This window comes from Drosophila arizonae, chromosome 3 (assembly GCF_054131065.1).
Source record: "Drosophila arizonae isolate 15081-1271.41 chromosome 3, UAZ_ARI_1.0, whole genome shotgun sequence".
NCBI classification, from domain to species: Eukaryota; Metazoa; Arthropoda; class Insecta; order Diptera; family Drosophilidae; genus Drosophila; species Drosophila arizonae.
The window spans coordinates 31370804-31395412 of NC_142923.1; the positions used below are offsets into that span (position 1 = coordinate 31370804).

General features: G+C 40.1%; 1 protein-coding gene and 1 long non-coding RNA gene across 2 annotated transcripts; one reads left to right on the top strand and one right to left on the bottom strand.

Annotated features, from left to right (window-relative positions):
* The first annotated feature begins 16421 nt into the window (after positions 1 to 16421).
* LOC149270074 (uncharacterized) lies at positions 16422 to 17846 on the top strand. Its single transcript, XR_016268967.1, has 2 exons — positions 16422 to 16737; positions 16795 to 17846. It is a non-coding gene; the product is annotated as an uncharacterized LOC149270074 (long non-coding RNA).
* Cdk1 (Cyclin-dependent kinase 1) lies at positions 17554 to 24214 on the bottom strand. Its single transcript, XM_089463705.1, has 3 exons — positions 23999 to 24214; positions 23437 to 23940; positions 17554 to 17904 (listed from the first exon to the last, which is right to left on the bottom strand). The coding sequence occupies exons 1-3, from the start codon at positions 24145 to 24147 to the stop codon at positions 17664 to 17666; spliced, it is 894 nt and encodes a 297-aa protein (XP_089319831.1). The 5' UTR covers positions 24148 to 24214; the 3' UTR covers positions 17554 to 17663.
* Between the last annotated feature and the right edge of the window lie 395 nt (positions 24215 to 24609).

The window sequence follows — 24609 nt, forward strand, 5'->3', positions numbered from 1 at the left end:
AAAAGCGTATTTCAAATACTAGAGACTTGTGCTTTGGCAAAGACGCGAAACATGATTGAAATATCTATTGCTCCAAGGGTTCAGGGGATCTTGTAGTCGAGCAGACTCGACTAGAGCTTTCTTACTTGTTTTTATACCCTGAACCCATTGAAAATGGGAAATCAGGGTATAATGGTTTTGTTGAAATGTATGTAACAGGCAGAAGGAGGCGTGGCAGACCCCACAAAGTATATATATTCTTGATCAGGGCGACGAGCTGAGTCGATTTGGCCCTGTCCGTCTGTCTGTCTGTCCGTCTGTCCGTATGTTTGAACGCGTCGATTTCCGAAGATATAAGAGCTAGAGAATTGAATTTTTTTTTTAAATGACCGTATATACAGCGCGGACGTCGAGTTTGCTTTTAAAATTCGAAAAATCATCCCGTTATGTTTTTATCGAGTAAAAACATTCAAGTTCAAATCAGATGCCTCTACAGCTAATTGTGAATTATTTTTCTTTTTGTTTAATTTCTCAAATATTCAATATAATATGTAGATCATATGCTGAAAGTTTCATTAAATTCCGTTCAGTCAAAAATTAATAAAAAATAATCAAATATTTGGCCAATTAACAAACGCACGTGCAGCAGCTACAACAAAAACATCACATCAGCTGTTAGTTTCGTTTAGTTTTGGTAGATGGCGCAGCAGCAGTGAATCTATTTGAGTTTTGCCAGCGCCACCAGCAGGAGTGGGGTGGCCTAGTGTGTTAGCTGCATGACGCTCGATCAAGAAGTAGCGGTTCGAATCCCGATCGGTGCAACACTGATGTTAATTTTTTTTAATTGTTTCAAAATATTTTTATATTTTCATAAATGCGTTTTCTATTTAATTTATATTTTTAAATACACCGAAATTGAAATTTTAACTATACTTTATGTGCGTTTTTAATAGTTTGGTTATTCTAGCAGATTCTTAGAATCACATCAGCAGTTAGTTTCGTTTAGTTTTGGTAGATGGCGCTGCAGCAGTGAATCTATTTGAGTTTTGCCAGCCCCACTAGCAGGAGTGAGGTGGCCTAGTGTGTTAGCAGCGTGACGCTCGATCGAGGGGTCGCGGTTCGAATCCCGATCGATGCAACTGATGTTAATTTTTTTAATTGTTTCAAAATATTTTTATATTTTATTAAATGAGTTTGGTATTTTATTTATATTTTAAAATACATTGAAATTGAAATTTCAGCCATACTAAATGAGCATTTTTATACCCTGAACCCATTGAAAATGGGATATCAGGGTATAATGGTTTTGTTGAAATGTATGTAACAGGCAGAAGGAGGCGTGGCAGACCCCACAAAGTATATATATTCTTGATCAGGGCGACGAGCTGAGTCGATTTGGCCCTGTCCGTCTGTCTGTCTGTCCGCCTGTCCGTCCGTCCGTCTGTCCGTCTGTCCGTATGTTTGAACGCGTCGATTTCCGAAGATATAAGAGCTAGAGACTTGAATTTTTTTTAAAATGACCGTTTATACAGCGCGGACGTCGAGTTTGCTTTTAAAATTCGATAAATCATCCCGTTATGTTTTTATCGAGTAAAAACATTCAAGTTCAAATCAGATGCCACTATAGCTAATTGTGAATGATTTTTCTTTTTTTTAAATTTCTCAAATATTCAATATAATATGTAGATCATATGCCGAAAGTTTCATTAAATTCCGTTCAGTCAAAAATTAATAAAAAATAATCAAATATTTGGCCAATTAACAAACGCACGTGCAGCAGCTACAACAAAAACATTCGTTGAATCACATCAGCTGTTAGTTTCGTTTAGATTTGGTAGATGGCGCAGCAGCAGTGAATCTATTTAAGTTTTGCCAGCGCCACTAGCAGGAGTGAGGTGGCCTAGTGTGTTAGCTGCATGACGCTCGATCGAGAAGTCGTGGTTCGAGTCCCGGTCGATGCAGCTGATGTTAATTTTTTTTAATTGTTTCAAACTATTTTTATATTTTCATAAATGAGTTTTCTATTTAATTTATATTTTTAAATACACCGAAATTGAAATTTTAACTATACTTTATGTGCGTTTTTAATAGTTCGGTTATTCTAGCAGATTCTTAGAATCACATCAGCAGTTAGTTTCGTTTAGTTTTGGTAGATGGCGCTGCAGCAGTGAATCTATTTGAGTTTTGCCAGCGCCACTAGCAGGAGTGGGGTGGCCTAGTGTGTTAGCTGCATGACGCTCGATCGAGAAGTCGCGGTTCGAATCCCGATCGATGCAACTGATGTTAGTTTTTTTTAATTGTTTCAAAAATTTTTATATTTTATTAAATGAGTTTGGTATTTTATTTATATTTTTAAATACATCGAAATTGAAATTTCAGCCATACTAAATGAGCATTTTTATTTGTTGGGTTCAGGGTAGTATCTAGTCGAGCACTCTCGACTAGAATTTTCTTACTTGTTATTTGTTGGGTTCAGGGTAGTATCTAGTCGAGCACTCTCGACTAGAATTTCCTTACTTGTTTTTTTACATTTTGACCGTTTGGGAAATATTTTTTTGGGAATTTCACCATTCATCCATTTAAATTCTAATTTTGAAAATGATGTCACAATTGAGCATATTATTTCTTAATAATAACACCTAAGCTAAAAGCGCCATCGATAGCTCAGATAGCTCTGAGGTAAATAATCATGCATTTTTACGATCAAGGCAAATTTTATGCAGAAAGTAGATAGATAAGGTAAAGAATCCAGTTCACTATTCGAAGCTACGTGTGGCCAAAAGAGCCAGCAACCTGCAGAATTCAAAACATACAGGTCGTCCTAAGTTCTTGAACAGCCATGAATACAGAAAAATGCTTCGAAAGTGAAACCCAAAATCCAACATCAACACAGATTGCTACTGAGGTTAAAAATGAAATAGTGCACCCGATTACGATACGCACAGTACTGAATGAGGCCAAAGACAAAGCGCGTGTGGCTAGACGAAAACCGTGCATCAAAGATGGTTATAAAATGACACATTTGGACTACGCTGAGCAATATGTTAGCAAGTCATCTGATCATTGGATTGGATTGGTCAAGACTGTAATGAGTGCAAATTCAATATATTTCGATCGGATGGACGCCAATCGGTTTGGAGAAAACAGAATGCGGCATTTGACAAAAACAATATTAAGCCAAGAGTTAAGCATGCTGGATTTGGTGTAATGGTCTGGGGTTGCATGTCTGCTGCAAGTTTGGGCCAGTTGGTATTTGTAGACGGTATAGTGGACAAACATTTATATCTACAAACTTTTAAAGATAATTTTAAAAAAAAGTTTCAATCTCGACAAATTTCAACATGACAATGACCCAAAGCATTTTGCCCATATCGTCAAAATATGGCTAGCATATAATACCGACCATGTGCTACCGCACCCACCACAATATTCAGACCTAAATCCAATTGAGTGCGAAGAATTGGATAAGCGAATCTGAAAACGGGATATAACAAAACCAGCCGATCTAAAACAAGCTCTTATTGAAGAATGGCAAAAAATTAGTGAAGACGTCACTCAAACATTATTTATATTATACTATGTTCATTGAAGTTTTTTTTGCAATATTTTGTTGTTGTATAATTTAATTCATACCCTTTCTATTAAGGTAATTTTATTACGCATTATTTGCAGTGCACTATAGGAAAAAAAAACCAGAAATTTTGGCATAAATGCAATTTTTTTTTTTTTGTGTCAATTTAACATTTTTTTATAATATAAATAAATATATAAAATGGGAAATCAGGGTATAATGGTTTTGTTAAAAGTATGTAACAGGCAGAAGGAGGCGTGGCAGACCCCACAAAGTATATATATTCTTGATCGGGGCGACGAGCTGAGTTGATTTGGCCCTGTCCGTCTGTCTGTCCGTCTGTCTGTCCGTCCGTCCGTCCGTCCGTATGTATGAACGCGTCGATTTCAGAAGATATAAGAGCTAGAGACTTCAAATTTTTTTTAGAATGTCCGTAATTACAGCGCGCATATCAAGTTTATCATTAAAAATCGATAACTCATCCCGATCTTTTTTATCGATAAAAAACCTTATCGAAAACCAGTTATAAAATTATATCTTCTACACCCTTATTGCCAGAGTCTCCAAATTTTTAATGTATGCTTCTATGCAATTTATACAATTTCGGTTTTTGTTAAAATTTACCCCCCACCCTTAAATTCACCCCCTCACCCTCACTTTTGTAAAAAGCGTATTTCAAATACTAGAGACTTGGGCTTTGGAATATACACACATATTCACCATATGATTACGCTCTAAAAGTTTCATTAAGATCGTATGTCTACAAAAGAAATTATTTAACAAATAAATTCTCATAATATTGCCCACACTGCAGCGCAGCCCAAGCGCAGTCGCTGCTTACTGCGCAGTTAGCAGAGCGCAGGCTTATGCGTGCGTGTGGATGCATGTGTATGTATGTGTGCATAAAAGAAGTGCATAATGATTAGAATATCAGCTTGGAGGGTTCAGGGTATCTCCTAGTCGAGCAGTCTCGACTGGAGCTTTCTTACTTGTTATACCCTGAACCCATTTCCGATGGGAAATCAGGGTATAATGGTTTTGTTGAAATGTATGTAACAGGCAGAAGGAGGCGTGGCAGACCCCACAAAGTATATATATTCTTGATCAGGGCGACGAGCTGAGTTGATTTGGCCCTGTCCGTCTGTCTGTCCGTCTGTCCGTCCGTCCGTCTGTCCGTCTGTCCGTCTGTCCGTATGTATGAACGCGTCGATTTCAGAAGATATAAGAGCAAGAGACTTTAATTTTTTTTTAGAATGTCCGTAATTACAGCGCGCATATCAAGTTTATCATTAAAAATCGATAACTCATCCCGATCTTTTTTTATCGATAAAAAACATTATCGAAAACCAGTTATAAAATTATATCTTCTACACCTTTATTACTAGAGTCTCCAAATTTTTTATGTATGCTTACATGCAATTTATACAATTTCGGTTTTTGTTAAAATTAACCCCCCACCTCTAAATTCACCCCCTCACCCTCACTTTTGTAAAAAGCGTATTTCAAATACTAGAGACTTGTGCTTTAGCAATTACATGCATACATATTACATGTTATAATCATAATCTGAAAGTTTCATGAAGATCGTACGTCCATAAAAAAAGTTATTAAACTATTAAGTTCTCATAGTAAGCGCACACTGCAGCCCATGTGTGTTTATGCGTGGGTGCTTGTGTGTGTATGTGTTTGTGTATGTGTGTGTGTATGTGTGTGTGTATGCGTTTGTGTGTGTATGCGTGTGTGTATGTGTGTCTGTATGCGTGTGTGTGTATGTGTGCCTGTGTGTGCGTACGTGCCTGTGTGTGTGTGTGTGTGTGCGTGTTTCTTGTGTAAGCTGAAAGACGCGAAAAATGATTGAAATATCTATTGCTCCAAGGGTTCAGGGGATCTCGTAGTCGAGCAGTCTCGACTAGAGCTTTCTTACTTGTTTTTTTTTTTTTTTTATTTTCCAATGAATTTTCCCTACTATAAAACGTAGGGCTGAAAGTCACCTAACCCAGAGTTACTCTGTAAGCAATAAAAAACGCGGGACAATTTGTGCAACTTTCAAGTTTAATGCTGCGGTAAATAAAAAGAAAACTTTATATTTTAAAAATGTCAATTTCAATTTTTGAGTACATTAGTTTCATTGTCTAATTTTTCTATGTTTTGATGTCGTGTATTTTAACTAAAAAAAAAAAAAAAAAAATTGTTCGTGTTTCGTGGAGTATAAGTTACAAAATTGTAATTGTACACGTATTATGTGAACCCTCTATTATTAGAGGCTATAAACCGTTTTTGCTCCTTTTTGCTGCATTTCGAAAAAATAATGTTCTAGTAAAATATGAGTTTCAAAGCTGAGAATTTGTAGACGTATGGTCAAGCAAAAATCGCCAAGTAGAGCTAAACAAAATTTGGTGTCGTTGAGAAAATGAATAACAATATGAACGAAAGTATGGAAAACATTATTTCTGTTCAAGTTGTCAAATTTATTGATTTTAATAAAAATTTTTGCCAAAAACTAGCCGGAATCTAGGTCATTCATGGAAAGAATATTGAGAAACTTAAAGGAGCCGACGTCCTCGCGAAATAAAATTCTCCATAAGGAAGCTAATTATGAAGAAGCTGGCACTCAAGTGCAGATAAAATTTGCTTCTGATCTTGCAAGACAAGAGGAACACACTATTTGCTATCTTTCCTTAGCTTTATATAAATAGGGAAAAATTTAGAGCGTTAAGTGCTCAAATATTGAAATATACATGAATAACTATGCTTCGTATCCCATGTCCCAACTGTGAATATAATTTTGATCCATGGATACCAGTTGATGGATAGCTGCTAGTATTCTTGAAGAAAACGCGTCAAATCTAAAAAGTTTTCATGTCCGAAAGAGCAGCAGATTAAACAACATTACGGATGTTTTTCAGAGGGTATTTGAATATCGAATTAGGTGAAAAATATTAAGATTATTGATGGTAATTTTCTAAATCTATATATATAAAAGAGAGTTGTGTAAAATTGCTTCAACACTTATAACTTGATATGTGCTGGACCAATTTTCATGGTTTTTGATTTGTTGGATTTGTCTCCGCCACGAGTAGGTCAGTAGATCTTTAAAATACTGAAAAAATTTGACGAATACTTGAAAAACGCGGTTTTTTCCCTAAAGATTCAAATTTCCATTTATACTCAGTAGCCTTGACAACAGTGACAGTTTCGGTCCTGTATAGAAGTAAATAAACAAATGTAGTCAGTCAGTCTACGGCACAGCCTCGAGCAGACCTGACTATTCAACAAAAAAAACAAGTAAGAAGACTCTAGTCGAGACTGCTCGACTAGGAGATACCCTGAACCCTCTAAGCTGATATTCTAATCATTCTGCACTTCTTTTATGCACACATACATACAGATGCATCCACACGCACGCATAAGCCTGCGCTCTGCTAACTGCGCAGTAAGCAGCGACTGCGCTTGGGCTGCGCTGCAGTGTGGGCAATATTATGAGAATTTAAATATGTATGTACATTCCAAAGCACAAGTCTCTAGTACTTGAAATGCGTTTTTTACAAATTGGGGGAGAAGGGGGCGTGGTATCCAAAATCTGTAAATTACAAAATCTTTGTATCGATTAACTTTATATACAACACAAATTTGAAGACTCCAGGTTTAACAAGTAAGAAAGCTCCAGTCGAGACTGCTCGACTAGGAGATACCCTGAACCCTCCAAGCTGATATTCTAATCATTCTGCACTTCTTTTATGCACACATACATACACATGCATCGCATAAGCCTGCGCTCTGCTAACTGCGCAGTAAGCAGCGACTGCGCTTGGGCTGCAGTGTGGGTAATATTATGAGAATTTATTTGTTAAATAATTTCTTTTGTAGACATACGATCTTAATGAAACTTTTAGAGCGTAATCATATGGTGAATATGTGTGTATATTCCAAAGCCCAAGTCTCTAGTACTTGAAATGCGTTTTTTACAAATTGGGGGCGAAAGGGGCGTGGTATCCAAAATCTGTAAATTACAAAACTTAACTTAACTTAACTTAACTCGATTAACGCCATCTACCAAAACTAAACCAAACTAACAGCTGATGTGATTCAAAGAATGTTCCAGAAGAAGTTTGAATGTATGTGTGCACACGTATACGATGCTGTTGTAGTTGCTGCACGTGCGTTTGTTAATAGGCCAAATATTTGATGATTTTTAATTAATTTTTGACTTAATGGAATTTAATGAAACTTTCAGCATATGATATACACATCATATTGGTTATTTGAGAAATTTAAAAAAATGAAAAATCATTCACAATTAGCTGTAGTGGCATCTGACTTGAACATGAATGTTTTTATTAGATAAAAACAACGGAATGATTTATCGAATTTTAAAAGCAAACTCGACATCCCCGCTGTATATACGGTCATATCTTAGGAAATCGACGCGTTCAAATATACGGACAGACGGACAGACAGACGGATAGGGCCAAATCAACTCAGCTCGTCGCCCTGATCAAGAATATATATACTTTGTGGGGTCTGCCACGCTTCCTTCTGCCTGTTACATACATTTCAACAAAACCATTATACCCTGATTTCCCATTGAAAATGGGATCAGGGTATAAAAACAAGTAATAAAGCTCTAGTCGAGAGTGCCCGAAGGTTTTGTCACTAGGCGTCACAGTTGCGCAATTAATAAAAATCAGGTGCGTTCACTCTAACAGCTGTTAGTAGTGCTGGAAATTGCAGCGGACAATCAGCTGCTCACTAACTTTGGTGAGTTGCTAAACCTTAGCAAAGACAGCCACCTAACATCTGGAGTGAAGACGCTGTTACTAAAAGTAGTGCTTACATCCGGGCTCTTGCTATAGTTAAGCTGAGTTTAAGATACTGCGGTCTGTAAACTCAAATTATATTAGTAGCCATTGCCCACTACAGGCTTCACGTCGTTGTAGTCGGAGCAAAAAATGAATGCCGGGATGGAGGACGAGCTGCAACAACAGCTATTTACCGCTTCCAAAGAATTGCTTGCTGTGGAGATAAATATATTAGTAACGCTCTTACATGGCCGCAACACCTTTTTTAAATAGTTGACGTGAATATTATTTCTTTTATATTATTTCCATTGAAAAGGCCCCAGCACTGAACCTTTTAGGACTCCAGCTGACACTGTATGAGTTTGGGGACCCTCACTCGTATTGTATACCAGTGTTCTTCCTCTGAACTAACTCTTAATTGTTTCTTTAAGATATTTAGGGATATTATATTGTGACAGCGCATTCAGTATCATATCCCAACTAGCATTGAAGGCATTCTTTACGTCCAGAGTCGCAATAATGCAGTATTGCTTCGTCCCGTGCTTCCATCTGGTGCCCTAGATGGCGGAAGTAGCCAGTAGCTTTATTTAGCGTATCTTTTGTTGACCGGGCCTTCCGGAAACCATATTGATTAGGGGACAGGCCTCCGGCGCTAGCAATAGCAGTTTCCAGTCTTGAGCAAATCAATTTCTCAAACACCTTTCCCATGGTGTCTAAGAGGCAGATCGGTCTGTATGAAGAAGGATCCTCTGGTGGCTTAGCCTTGGGTAGCAATACCAGATTCTGGATTTTCCAGGTTGCACGAAACGTTTCCTGAATTAAACATTCATTGGGTGCAAGATCTAAGACATCTGAGAACTACTAATATTTCTTCGTCCGTAACTAAAACAATGTGAGTGCTCGTTGAGCCCTGATTAGCAGACTCGAACTCAGGGGCATGAATGGGGCTTAATATTTCTGGAAAGATTTAAGAAGAACAGTAGTGCCGAATGATCGCTGCCCGTATAGCTATCGCTATGTCTCCATGTTGCTTCCCGAAAGAAGAATGAAGTGACAAAAGTAATGTCAATTACAGATCCGTATTCAGTCAAACTGAAGGTGAACTCATGGCCAGCGTTGAGCAGTGCTACATCCAGTGTCCCGCAGAGCCCCAGTTGGATACGGCCTCTAGCATTTGTTGCGTGGTTACCCCATTTTAAAGCACATAAATTAAAATCTCTGGCTATAATAGCCTCCGACCCCTAGCATCCTCGATAAACTCGTCAATCACCATTATGAATTCACTGAACTTGCATGCTGCGGGACAGGTAGCAACTGTAGAGCCATAAGTTACCATATCGGCCACGTACGAACCCATTCCATGAATTCTTCGAAAGTGCATTCGTTGAGTTGCCTGCTGGTCGACGGCTCAGGTACCCATCTTATTCTAATTTTGGACAGCTCGAGCAGAGTTTTGGCTCTCCCATCTGGAAGAGCAACCGTAACTCTTTGCTTTCCACCAAAAGCTGGCCGAAGCGATTTGATAACCTCAGTGGGGAGTGAACTATCCTTCAACTTCACCCTAATTGCCTCCAAGATCTCTCAATGCTTGCTAACTCATCTAGACCACGGATCTCAATCTGATCCGATTCGGTGTTTTAGCTACCGCTCGGTCGCCCTGTAGTATGTTGTATGACATATAAGCATATGCTCACAGTATTGTAATGTATACAATATATGAAGTTGACATATGCCCGAAATATATATATGTAAGAGTATCATGCTCACAACATTTGTTGCTTTATTTATATTATAACAGTTATACATAAGTGCCGTAATATGATTGGTCACTTATGTATAGACCGGCCTGCAGCGTGGGATCTGCAACGTAAGCATTGTTACGTTCTTGTCCACGTCGCGACGCGTCGCAGCTTAAACGCTAAAATGTATATGCCTTCTGCATATGCATACAAACATATATACACACACATACAGCATGCTATATACTCCAGCTGTACGGGTTTGTCTGTCAACATGCCTGGTTTACATTTTAAGCTGCACCCCATTGGTTCTTTTAGATTCGCTGCGCTTTTATTGGGCCTCGGCTTTTGTGATGAATTTTTCTTCTCATGACCGCTTGGACGTATTGCTACCTGCTATCGCGCTAATGCTCTTTGCTTGAGCTTTCTCCCCTACTCTCTTTAGCGGCGTGGACCTTGCAGTTTTTAATCGGTCGGTTACAGAACGATTCGGCCGTCTTGTGGAGATTGACCAGCCTAGCTAGCTCCTCTCTCATTAAAGCATTTATATGCTACTGACCCCCAAATAAGGCAGACAAACCCTCTAGGGTAACTCCTATTTGAGTTAACGCTTCTTTTAGTGAGTTGGGTGCCTGACACTCGGCCATTGGGGACTGATTAGAAGTCAACGGCTGCGCCAACGCCCTCTGCGGTGATTGCTACAGCGAGGATCAGCTACGACGTGAGCCCGAAAGTATGCCTTAATTTTTACAACTGTTAATTCACTCCAGATGTTAGGTAGCTGTCTTTGCTAACACTTAGCAATGCACCAAAGTTAGTGAGCAGCGGATTGTCCACTGCAATTTCTACTACTAACAGCTGTTAGAGTGAATGCAGATAATTTTTATTATTTACGCAGGTGTGATGCCTAAAGTGGCAAATATTTTCTCGCTTATAAACAACAGAAGAGAGGTAAGCCCTGACGCTAAAAAAATGACGCCATTGCACGGTAACATCGACTGCACTCCACGAAAACGCAGCTCGATCTCGTGCGTATGTGTATTTCTTGTGTAAGCAGAGAGACGCGAAAAATGATTGAAATAGGTGTTGCTCGAAGAGTTCAGGGGATCTCGTAGTCGAGCAGTCTCGACTACAGCTTTCTTACTTGTTATATCCTGAACCCATTGAAAATGGGAAATCAGGGTATAATGGCTTTGTTGAAATGTATGTAACAGACCCCACAAAGTATATACAGTAGAATCCGGTTATAACGACTCCGCTTAAAGCGTCCAACCGGTTATGTCGACGAAAATTCGAAGTCTTGGTTGGTCCCCATACAAACTTACATGAAAGGACCTCCGCTTAGTACGTCTCCGCTTTTAACGACAATCCGCTTATGCCGACGATTTTTTTCATATTTTTGAGTCAATCACCGGTTATTACAACGTGATAACAAAAAATCCCGAAATAATGACAACAAATTTCAGCATAAAAAGACTCTGTTAGAAATGTATACATGCATGTATTGATCAGTGATCAGTACCCTTGCTTGTGTGCGAAGCAACGCCACAAATGCTGCTAAGACAGAGAGAGGGAGAGAGACAAAGAACGATGCCAACGTCACAAAAATGTTTCTAAGCCATGTTATTGAAATAAGTTTATAAAAAATGGTTGTTTTAATCAAAAATTTAAATTTTTTTTATAGTAAAAGCTATTACGAAAATGGCAACCATAAAAAAATTAAAAAACTAACATTTTTACTCTCTCTGGTTAAAGGGTATAGCGTCTGGGTATAGCGACGTAAAATCGACGGTCCCTTGAGTGTCGCTATAACCGGATTCTACAGTATATTCTTGATCAGGGCGACGATCAGAGTTGATTTAGCCCTGTCCGTCCGTCTGTCTATCTGTCCGTCCGTCTTTCCGTCTGGCAGTATGTTTGAACGCGTCGATTTCAGAAAATACAAGAGCTAGAGACCTAAATTTATTTGTAAAATGTCCGTGTATATCGCTAAATACCTTATCGAAAATCAGTTATAAAATTACATCTACTAAACTTTAAAACTAAAGTCTCCAAATTTTTAATGTAGATTTATATGCAATTTATACAAGTTCGGTTTTTGTTAGAATTTACCCCCCACCCCTATATCCACCCCCTCACCTATGTATTTGTAAAAGGCGTATTTCAAATATTAGAGACTTGTGCTTTGGCAAATACATGTATATCCGTTATGATCATAATCTGAAACATGAAGATCGTATGTCCACAAAAAAATTTATTAAACAATTAAGTTCTCATAGCAAGCGCACCTTGCAGCCAATGCGTGTTTAGGCGTGGGTGTTTGTGTGAGTGTGTATATATATGTGTGTGTGTGTGTATGTGTATATATGTGTGTGTGTGTATGTGTGTGTGTCTGTGTGTGTGTGTTTTTTTTTATATTCGTTTATTGACAATCTTTATAATACAAGTTGCAAGTTGCGTGGTGGCTAGGATAGTGCGCTATGCTTGCGGGACGGCCGTAAAGCATTGCTTCGCAAGCACTGTGCGCTACATTAGCCTGGGACAGCTCGTCTTCTCATTCGCTCGACTCTGCGGAGCTCCATCATCACTGTGGCTGCGAAGGTGCTTGTTAGTTCCCAAGCTTCCTCCGATTCCAGCATGGCGTTGACTATGTTGTCCGCTCTGATGGAGCGGCCCACTGCCTCTTCCAGACGACGCCTCTCCTCCAGGAACCGTCCACATTCGAAAAGAATGTGGTTGGCGTCTTCCACATGCCCTCGCTCGCACCAGGGGCACTCGTCAGATTCCTCGTGGCCAAAGCGCTTCAAATAGCTCCGAAAGCATCCATGTCCAGAGAGGATCTGCGTAAGGTAGAAGTTTACTTCGCCGTTCAAGCTCCGGGATGAGCTTGTGCGTCCACCGCCCTTTAGCTGAGCTATTCCACTTTCTTTGCCATCGTGCAATGCTGTTCGCCCTGATAGCGTTGTGTCTCGCAGGCGCGTGCGAATTCCGCTCCACGGCTTCGGCGACCAAGTACTCCAATGGTACCATACCAGCTATGACGAGCGCCGCGTCATCGGAGATAGCCCTGAAAGCGCAGCTGACTCTGATTGCGCTCAGTCTGTAGATCGCGCAAATGCCCCGGCTGTAGCTCGGCGTTGCCATCGCTCTTGCCCATATTGGCGCAGCATAGAGGATGACGGACCTAATGACGCTCATTAGAAGGAGACGTCGTTGCTGTTTAGGTCCCCGCGTGTTAAGCATAATTCTCGAGAGAGCTCTACAAGAATCAGCTGCCTTTTTATGCACATACTCTAAGTACTCGCGGAAAGTTAATCTTGTGTCTATCATGACACCAAGATACTTTATCGCCCTCTTTGACGCAATGGTAACGCTACCGATCTTTATATTGGCAGTTTCCACTCTTTTGCGACTGCTGACTAGGACAACTTCAGTTTTGTGTGCCGCTAGCTCGAGCCCAGCTCCAGTCAACCAGCTTCGTATGCGATTGATACTTTCGCTGCACATATCCTCTGTATCTTTGAGTTCCTTTCCTATGGCTACGACAGCTACATCATCAGCAAAGCCAATGGTGTGCGCACCTGCTGGTAGTTCCAAGCGCAGTACGCCGTCGTACATGATATTCCATAGGAGAGGTCCCAGCACAGAACCTTGGGGTACTCCAGCTGACACTGTATGAGTTTCGGGACCCTCACTCGTATTGTATACCAGTGTTCTTCCTCTGAAGTAACTCTTTATTGTTTCTTTAAGATATTTAGGGATATTATATTGTGACAGCGCATTCAGTATCATATCCCAACTAACTGTATTGAAGGCATTCTTTACGTCCAGGGTCGCAATAATGCAGTACTGCTTCGTCCCATTCTTCCATCTTGTGCCATTGATGGCGGAAGTGGCCAGACCAACAACTTTGTTTAGCGCATCCGTTGTTGACCGGGCCTTCCGGAATCCAAATTGATTTGGTGACAGGCCTCCGGCGCTAGTAATCGCAGTCTCCAGTCTAGAGCAGATCAATTTCTCAAACACCTTTCCCATGGTGTCTAAGAGACAGATCGTCTGTATGAAGAAGGCTCATCCGGTGGTTTTTTCTAGCCTCCTGGTAAGCCAATTGTTTCTCAAAAAATGTAGCTTCTTCTCGCCTGGATGCATTTGCGACGAATGTCACCTATTTGTGCATTCCACCAATACGTAGGCTCTTGTTGTCGCGTGAACTGCTTGCGACGTAACATGCTGCTATTGCAGGCACACTGTATTTGGGCTACCATTTGGCATGCTCTGGCCTCAGCATTACCAATTGTACCCAGAGACTGAATGGCCTCTGAAAAAGCCGCGGGATCAAAAGTATCCAGCCGATACGATTCCCTCCACAAGGTTGACGCCCTGGCAGGTGGCTCACCTATTGTGAATAGAAGTGCCGTATGATCGCTGCCCGTATAGCTATCGCAATGGCTCCATGTTGCTCCCCGAAAGAGGGATGAAGTGACAAAAGTAATGTCGATAACAGATCCGTATCCCGCCCGACTGAAGGTGTACTCGTGGCCAGTGTTGAGCAGTGCAACATCTAGTATCGCGAAGATCTCCAGTAGGATACGACCTCTGACGTTTGTTGTGAGGCTACCCCATTCTAACGCCCAGGAGTTAAAATCTCCAGCTATAATGGCCTTCCGACCCCTTGCATCCTCGGCAAGCTCGTCGAGCACCGTCGTGAATTCACTGAGCTGCATGCTGGGGGCCAGATAGCAACTGTAAAGCCATAAGTTACCATATCGGCCGCGTATGAACCCATTGAATGACTTATCATTCGAAAGTACGTTCGTTGAGTTGCCGCATACCCACAACGCAGCTTTGCCATGAACGTCTGTTGACCATGTCCTAGGGCAGCTGGTTATACAGTGGTGGGGCTCACTGAGAAAAGCTACGTCTATACATTTTTCCCTAATGGTCTGCTCTAGAAGATCTTGGGCAGCAATACAATGATTTAAGTTAAGCTGCAAGAACCTTAACATTTCATTTTACGAGCAGCTTCACGGTAGGATGGGCACTTGAAGCTGCCTGCTGAATGGTCCGTCGGCTTTTCATCTTTCCGGATGCAGAGGCTACATTTTGGTGGCTTGGTGCATGCTTTTGCACTGTGACCCATGTCTTCACACCTGAAACAGGCGCCCTTTAGGTCACAGTCACTGCGACAGTTCGCTGCCATATGACCGTAATCGAGGCACTTGAAACTGCGTTTAGGCTGTTCCACAGCTCGGATACGGCATACTACCCATCCTATTCTAATTTTGGACAGCTCGAGCAGAGTTTTAGCTTTCCCAATTGGAAGAGCAACCGTAGCTCTTTGCTGTCCACCAAAAACTGGCCGAAGCGATTTGATAGCCTCAATGGGGAGTGAGCTATCCTTCAACTCCACCCTAATTGCCTCCAAGATCTCCTCTTTGCTTGCTAACTCATCTAGGTCCCGAATCTCAGTTTGAGCCGATTCGGTAAGTGTTTTAACTACCGCTCGGTCACCCAAGGCTTTGCCTACAGCTTCGTGCAGAGCCTCAGCGCTATGCTCCGGCTTCCTACTAAGTTGCAACAAGAGGTCCCCCTTAGCTGTCTTTCTAATACCTTGGACGTCGCCGCTCAGATGCTTTTAATTTGGGTCGCTCTTCACTACGCGAAGCATGTCCGCATAGCTGCAACCACCTACACCTGAAACCGCGATGGCGTCACTTTTGGAACGTTTTTGCAGCGGCTTGCGTCCCTTAAGAACCGTCCAGCTGTTCGAACTCGTCTGTCGACCTGCCTGGTTGGTTTTATCGGCTGCAGCCCGTAGAGCCATTGGCTCTATTGGGTTTGCTGCGCTTTTATTGTGCCTCGGCTTTTTCGAGGGAGTTTTCCTCTGCTCAGTGGCAACTTCCCTCGAAGTAGCCTTCTCAGCTACTTTCTTGACCAGCGTGGTCTGCACCTCGCAGTCTTTGACCGGTCGGTTGCAGAACGCTTCGGCCGTCTTGTGGAGACTGACCAGCCTAGCCAGCTCCTCTCTCATTAGTGCATTTATATGCTGCTGCCACCCAAATAGGGCAGACAAACCCTCGAGCGTAACTCCTATTTGAGCTAACGCTTCTTTTAAAGACTTGGGTGCCTGGCACTCAGCCGCTGGAGGCTGATTACAAGTCGACGGCTGCGGCAACGCCCTCTGTTATTGCTGCGGCGATCGCTGCAACGAGGAACGGCGCACGAAAGCTTGCAGCTCCTCCTCCATCATGGCCTCCATATTGCTCCGACTACCACGGCGTGAAGCCTGTAGTGGCCTACTGCCTACTAATATAATTTGAGTTTAGAGACCGCAGTAACTTAAACTCAACTTAACTACAGCAAGAGCCCGAAAGTATGCACTACTTTTAATACCTGCTACCTCACACCAGCAGCTAGGTTGCTGTCTTTGCTGAGACTTAGCAACTCACCAAAGTTAGTGAGCAGCTGATTGTCCGCTGCAATTTCCAGCACTACTAACAGCTGTTAGAGTGAATGCACCTGATTTTTTATTATTTGCACAAATGTGACGCCTAATGTGACAAATCCTGACGCCAAAAACAGTGACGCTATTGCCCCCCTCTCTTGCACCACCGGATTGTACCGGGGTACTCCGCGAGACCGCCGCGGAGTAAGTCTTTGATAGATTTTTTGCCGTCGCTGTCTACAGTTCTTTCCACTTTCACAGGGAAAAACACAGATCAAGCTATTGTCCACGATGGATCACGATGACGTCGACCGTACTCCACGAAAACGCAACTCGAACTCCTGTGTGTGTGTGTGTATGTGTGTGTGTATGTGTGTGTGTGTGTATGTGTGTGTGTGTGTATGCGTGTGTGTATATGTGTGTGTGTGTGTGTATGTGTGCGTGTGTGTGTGTCTTGTGTAGAAAGGCGCGAAAAACTATTGAAATAGCTATTGCTCGATCTCGTAGTCGAGCAGTCTCGACTAGACTTTTCTTACATGTTTTTTTTTTTTTGTTATCGAAAATCCACCGCCTTCTCTGAAAACATGCAAAAACAATAATTCAAGTAGTAGAGATTTCTAATTTGGTATAAATACATACATATGTATGTATGTATGTATGTATGTATTTATGAATGTTATTATTACGAGCTGAAAAAGTGTATCCCATATACAAGAACAGTTATTTAACAATTAAGTTCCCATAGGAAGGCCAAACTCTATGCCAAACTCTATGTACGTGTGTTTATGCATGCGTGTCTATGTACATTCATATGTCTGTATACATGTGCATGTGATATTTCTTCTGTAAACAGAAAAGCGAGGAATTATTGAAATATCAATTCCTGGAAGGTTTTAGAGATCCCCTCTTAGTTGAGTAGTCCCAAGTAAAACTTATGTAATCAATTGTTTATTGATATAATGGGAACCTTATTGTAGAGGGCTCCCAGAGGGCTCGAGTATAGAAAGTTGCTTTCCAAACTGTATGTATGTATGTATATATTTATAAGGCTTAAAACTATTCACATTATATTTGAAAGATTACGTTTTTGCTTTTGTTTTTTTAGTTTTTTTTTTTTCGTATAAACACACCTAAGATATAGGCCAATCAATTTTAAATCCATTAAAGTACGGATGATCCAAAATATCCTTCGCTGAAATCCGATGCACTGGATCATAAATCAACATTCTCTGAATAAGGTCAATACCGTCTGAGTCGAGATTTTTAAGCTGACTAGTTAATTGATTTGTTGACCAACATGGGAATGTATTTTTGTAATCTGGAAGCGATGTTACACCTGGCCATATATCTTCTGTAGGCGTTTTGAGAATTCTGTAAAACAAATTTGGAAAAAAAAAAATCGACCATTAAAATAAACCTTCAGAAAACAGAGACTACGTAAAGTACTTAATTTGTAACAAATACACCTCACAACAAGTAAGATAGCTCTAGTCGAGACTGCTCGACTACGAGATCCCCTGAACCCTTGGAGCAATAGCTATTTCAATAATTTGTACACAAGAAACACGCACACACACGCACGCACACACAGGCATACATACGAGCACACGCATACACATACACACACAGACACATACACACACACACACATACACACACACGTACACAAACACATACACACACAAAAACACAAAAACCGAAATTGCATAAATTCCAATAAGCATACATTAAAAATTTGGAGACTAGCAATAAAAGTGTAGAAGATATAATTTTATAACTGGTTTTCGATAAAGTTCGCATGAGCTATCGATTTTTAATGATAAACTCGATATCCGCGCTGTAAATACGGACATTTAAAAAAATTTTGAAGTCTCTAGCTCTTATATCTTCTGAAATCGACGCGTTTATACATACGGACAGACGGAAGGACAGACGGAAAGACAGAATATATATACTTTGTGGGGTCTGCCACGCCTCCTTCTCCCTGTTACATACATATCAAGAAAACCATTATACCGATTTCCCATTGAAAATGGGTTCGGGGTATAAAAAAAAATTTAAATAAATACTCAGCTCCAAATAATTTTGTTCAGCAAAATGACGTTTTCTTTTTTTTTTTTTCTTATATAATTTTTTAAAATTGAAGATTTTTGCAATATTTTGTTTTGTATAACTTAATACATACTGTAACGAGCCTTCGGTTAATCCCGAGTCTAAGCTGGGCTAGTTTCAGCTGACTGTGGATTCGTGCCAACAAATTTATTTGTTGAAGTTCCTGCTATATTAATTAGTCACTTGTGATTTAGGTTTCATAGCGTAAATGTATATTTTCTTAAATAAGTTTGAAATTTACACGTCACTTAAATTTATGCTGGTTCGCTGGTTGGCTGTAGAGAAGCACACCTACTGAGCGCTGGTTCAATGCACTCCGGCTGGGAGAGTGTTGTGCTAAAACACGCTAGTTCACCGGGACGATTCGGGAAACGCCAGGACCTCGCTCTGTAAACTCTGGCGGTTCGCTCAGATATACAGGCCTCTCCTACTATTCCACTCGCTCACAGTGTAAAACTAGTTTCGTTTCACTCACAACACTTCTCTTGCGATCAGCTACGTAAACTTACTCAGATGTGCAGGCCTCGCTTAAGCCGCTGGTATGCACCAATGTCCTTGTTGGTGCCGCTGACGATCCTGCTTGCCTCTTTATTCGTTGCAAGGACTCCCACGATGTTCTTGCTGTTCCCACGATGTCCTGGGAGTCTTGATTTGCGACTCGCGTTGATTTTCACTTTACTGTGTCACTTTGACTCTCTACACGTAACTCCAAACTCAGATTTTTAACTCCTCGTATAGAGCCGCCGGTGACCTTTTATAGCCCAGCCATAGGCCCTGCTTCGGGTGGTAACGGGCCCTGTTCGGCTCTGGAGCGGGGCCTTTCTGTCGCTCGTGCCCATAAAAACGGTAAAGTGGCGTGATCTGGGTGACAAGTTTGCATACTGACATAATATGATGATTATACGTGGTAGCATGGGACTGTAAGTGTGTATATCGCGAACAGATTTAGTTGAGCTACTGGTAGCCTCCTCTATCGATGCCCCAAATAATTTTGACGCCTCTTTAGGGGCATGGCATATTAAAAAATACCCTGTAATTTTCACATATTTTGAACGTAAGAATTAAAAATTAAATTTTCTGAGAACTGGCCAAAGTTGAAGACTCTACAGCCACTAGGGGCGTGGCAATCGGCATTTATAGTGCCCGAATTGCGACATTTATATGTGTCACCATATATTTATGTATTTGTACATATAAATAAACTTAATATATATTCATAATACCACTAACTACAGAACACATAGACCGGACAAGTAGTGTAAAGCGTTTTGCACACTTTTTTTCATTTCGCTTCATGCGCTCGGCCGAGATGGTCGACTGTTGAACAATAGATACATCTGTGCTCAATGTTTCCCTTGCTCTCTCTCTCTCTCTCTCTCTCTCTCTCTCAATGCTCTCTCATATGTATGTGAGCACTTCACAAGATCGACCAAATGCAACTGCTGGGCTTCAAAATTGCTACAGGCAGAAGAACCCTCGCACACAGGCATACAAATGCTCCTAGTACATGTAGCAAGGGAGAGTGTGTGAGTGCACGCTCGTCGCGAAAGCATTTTCATTATGAGCACCAACGCTTTCATACCCTTCCCACAAATAATAACGAAAACGCAAATATTTTGTAGGAGCTTGGCAAACGGTTTGAAAAGTTCGGTATACTCTTCACACAGAAGAGAAGATATGGGTTCTTGCTGCGAAGAAATTTCAAATTTCGTGAGCTGCTGTTTGTGCTCACATGCATACATACATATACATACATATTTGAGAGACCCGAGAGCATCGAGAGAGAGAGCAAGGCAAACGTGAAGCATAGAGGGATATTTTTTCAACATTTGACCATGTCGGTCGAGTGCTTGAAGCGAAATGATTGTTTCTTCGTATATTTTCATATCTCCGACGCACTCAACGACTAGCAGGTAGTGCGCTGGGAAAAGATAAGGTTCACATGTACGGACTCTATAAATAGACAAATGGACACCAACCAGATATGTAAGAGACGAACGCTGAGCCTTACAACCTCAACGATAGGATAAGAATGGCTAATAGACCCACGCGGAGCCTCACAAACTCTAGATTTAAGGGTTGAAATTATGCATGAGTCTGGGTATATAAACCCAGGCTCAGAAGAATAAAGATTAATACGCAACTAGACACCATCAAAGTCATAAACATGCATTGGCTGCAGTGGTGGCTAGCTATGGAAACTTAATTGTTTAATGACTTGTGGATAGACTATCTTCATGATTTGCCAAATCACAAGTGTCCAGTTTCTGAAATAAGCCTTTTACAAATATGTTGTTGAGCGGGTGAATGAGGGATGGGGGGTAAATTTTGCCAAAAATCGAAATTCCATAAAGTAGATATAAATCTACATTAAAAATTTGGCGACACTAGCTTTAAATAGGTACGACTTATAAATTGATTGCTGGTTTTCGATGATGATAACGGGGCAATTTATCGATATTTAAAGCAATACTCGATATGCGCGTGATATACACGGACCTAGGAAAAAAAATTTCAAGTTCTAACTCTTATATCTTCTCCCCGCCCATTTACCAAAGAACGTTAGACGATATCCTAAGGGATCATATAGGAAAAATATGCTACGTCTACATCGACGATATTGTCGTCTTTAGTTGGTCCGAAAGCGAGCACGCCAAACATCTAGATGCAATATTTGCAACACTAGACGAAGCCAACATACTTTTAACAAAACCATTATCCCCTGTTTTCCCATTGAAAATGGGTTCACGGTATAAAAAAAAAAAGAATTTATAATCTCTAGTTCTTATATCTTCTGAAATCGACGCGTTCATACTCGCAAATAAAATACCCCCATCGGGTCGGTGTTACTATTGAAATTATATCCTGTACTTTGTTTAGGCTTTTTTAATTTAAATTGCCTCTCATTGTTGTCAATATCCTTAAGAAATAAATAAATAAATAAATAAATACATGCGGACAGGGCCAAATCGACTCCGCTCGTCGCCCTGATCAAGAATATATATACTTTATGAAGTCTGCCACGCTTCCTTCTGCCTGTTACATACAATTACAGCGCGGATGTCGAGTTTGCTTTTAAAATTCGATAAATCAGCCCGTTATGTTTTTATCGAATAAAAACATTCAAGTTCGAGTCAGATGCCACTACAGCTAATTGTGAATGATTTTTAATTTTTTTAAATTTCTCAAATATTCAATATAATATGTAGATCATATGCTGAAAGTTTCATTAAATTCCATTAAGTCAAAAATTAATTAAAAATCATCAAATATTTGGCCAATTAACAAACGTACGTGCAGGAGCTACAACAGCATCGTATACGTGTGCACACATACATTCAAACTTCTTCTGGAACATTCTTTGAATCACATCAGCTGTTAGTTTGGTTTAGTTTTGGTAGATGATGCTGCTGCAGTGAATCTATTTGATTTTTGCCAGCGCCGCTTCCAGAAGTGAGGTGGCGTAGTGTGTTAGCGGCATGACACTCGATCGAGAAGTCGCGGATCGAATCCAGATCGGTGCAGCAGATGTTAATTTTTTTTAATGGTTTCAAAATATTTTTATATTTTCATAAATGAGTTTTCCATTTAATTTATATTTTTAAATCCACCGAAATCGAAATTTTAACCATACTAAATGTGCGTTTTTAAAAGTTTGGTTATTCTACCAGATTCTTAGAATCACATCAGCAGTTAGTTTGGTTTAGTTTTGCTAGATGGCGCTGCAGCAGTGAATCTATTTCAGTTTTGCCAAAGCGGCTTCCGAAAGTGAGGTGGCGTAGTGAGTAGCTGCGTGACACTCGATCGAGAAGTCGCGGGTTCCAATCCCGAGCGGTGCAACTTATGTTAACTTATTTTTATTGGTTAAAAATACTTTTATATTTTATTAAGTGAGTCTTGTATTTCATTTATATTTTTAAATACATCGAAATTGAAATTTTAGCCACAGTAAATGGGCATTTTTATTAGTTGGGTTCAGAGTAGTATTTAGTCGAGCACTCTCGACTAGAGTTTTCTTACTTGTTTTACTTTGCGCTTGGTTCATTGATAAATGATAACGAGTAGCATTGAGTAACGATAACGAAAAAAAAATTGTAGATATTTCGCCAAAAAAAAAATATCCCGATATAAATATATTTTAAAACAAAAATATCGATATATTTTCGACAGCCCAACTTTTGTGCCAATACTTTTGGATGAAAACTTGTGCCTAAATTCATACTTTACTACTATGCACACAGGCCACAATTGCTCAGACATAGAGCAAGGTATTGCAAGTGTGTGTGCATGCCCATCGCGAAATCATATTCTTTATGCGCATCAATACTTTCATACTCTTCCCATAAATCAATATCGAAATGCTAACATTTTGTTTGCATGAATGTGGCAAACGCTTTTAAGGTTTCAGTATACTCTTCACTCAAAAGGAAAAATCTGGGATCGTCGCGAACAAATTTCAATTTTTGTGCGCTGCTGAGCTTGATGATTTGAGAAACCATAGAGAGAGAGTCGGACAAACATAATAATATATATACTTTGTGGTGTTACATACATTTTAACAAAACAATTATACCCTGATTTCTCATTTTTAATGGGTTCAGGATATAACAAGCACCTTTCCTAATAAAGTATGATGAGACTTGCAGAACTTTTTGGTTTTTGGTTTGCAAACAATTAATGGCCACACTATAATTCATATCATGTTTGATAATCAAAATCATGAATAGTTAATAGATCTCTCATAATTGAAGATTTCGTATCAATATTAAGAAGCTTTTATCCAAAATTTACCTGAACATTCGAAATAACTGGTCGATTTCCGAATCACCTTGAAATAGCGGCTTCCTAGTAGCCATTTCTGCAAATATACATCCAATGGACCAAATGTCAACGGGACATGAGTATCGTGGAGAGCCCAATAGTACCTCTGGAGCTCTATACCAAAGTGTAACAATTTCATGGGTGTAAATGCGTACGGGTATACCGAAAGATCTACCGAGTCCAAAATCAGCTACTTTGATTATGCCATTTCTGTCAATTAAGAGATTTTGCGGCTTTAAATCACGATGGAGAACCCGACGCCGATGACAAAACAATATAGCGTCCGTTATTTGATATAAATAACTTTTCACCAGTTGACTACTGAGGTGTTTCTCCGGAGGAAGTGAGTCCATATACTTTTTAAGGTCCATTGATAGAAATTCAAATATCAAGTATATACGGTTTTCTTCCATTAGTACGTCTTCCAAGCACACAATATTACGGTGCTTAAGTTCCTTAAGTAATGAAATTTCTCTGTAAAAAAATTTAAATTTTTAGGAAATATTTGAAAAACACATTTTAGTTTGCAGACCTTATTGCTGTAGATGGTACTCCTTCATCGTCAGACTCCAACCTAATCTTTTTCATGGCAACAATTTGACCAGTTAAACGGTTTCGGCCCTTATACACAACACCATAGGTACCTTCACCTATTTTTTCAATCTTTTCGAAATCTTCCATTTTAACCCCGGTTAGTTTCAGAAAAATGCCGCGAATCGTTTGAGGTTGCCACCCTGGGGTAACTGACTTTTTGTTTGGTGAGTATAACTAATGAATCTTATCGAAAAAATTGACATTCACATTGAAACATTGAAATAGGACATAATTATTGCTATGAATCTGCATAAGAATTTGTGTTTACACTAATTGTTTTCTACCACTACCAAGCAGAGCTGCCGTTTTTCCCCGAGAAAAAATAGCCGAATTAGGACAAAAAATAAACAAAAATAAGCTAAATCCCAGAAACAGTTAGCTGAAAAATAAGCTAATATCACTAACCAGAAAACACATAGACTAGACATCTAGAACCAATTTTTTCACCGACGAAAAAATGCGCTGAGGAGACTACACAACTTCGTATTTGCTCGGCTCAGTCTCTTGAGGCTCAAGCAGTGAAAATATTGCACGACAAAATCAGTGTGC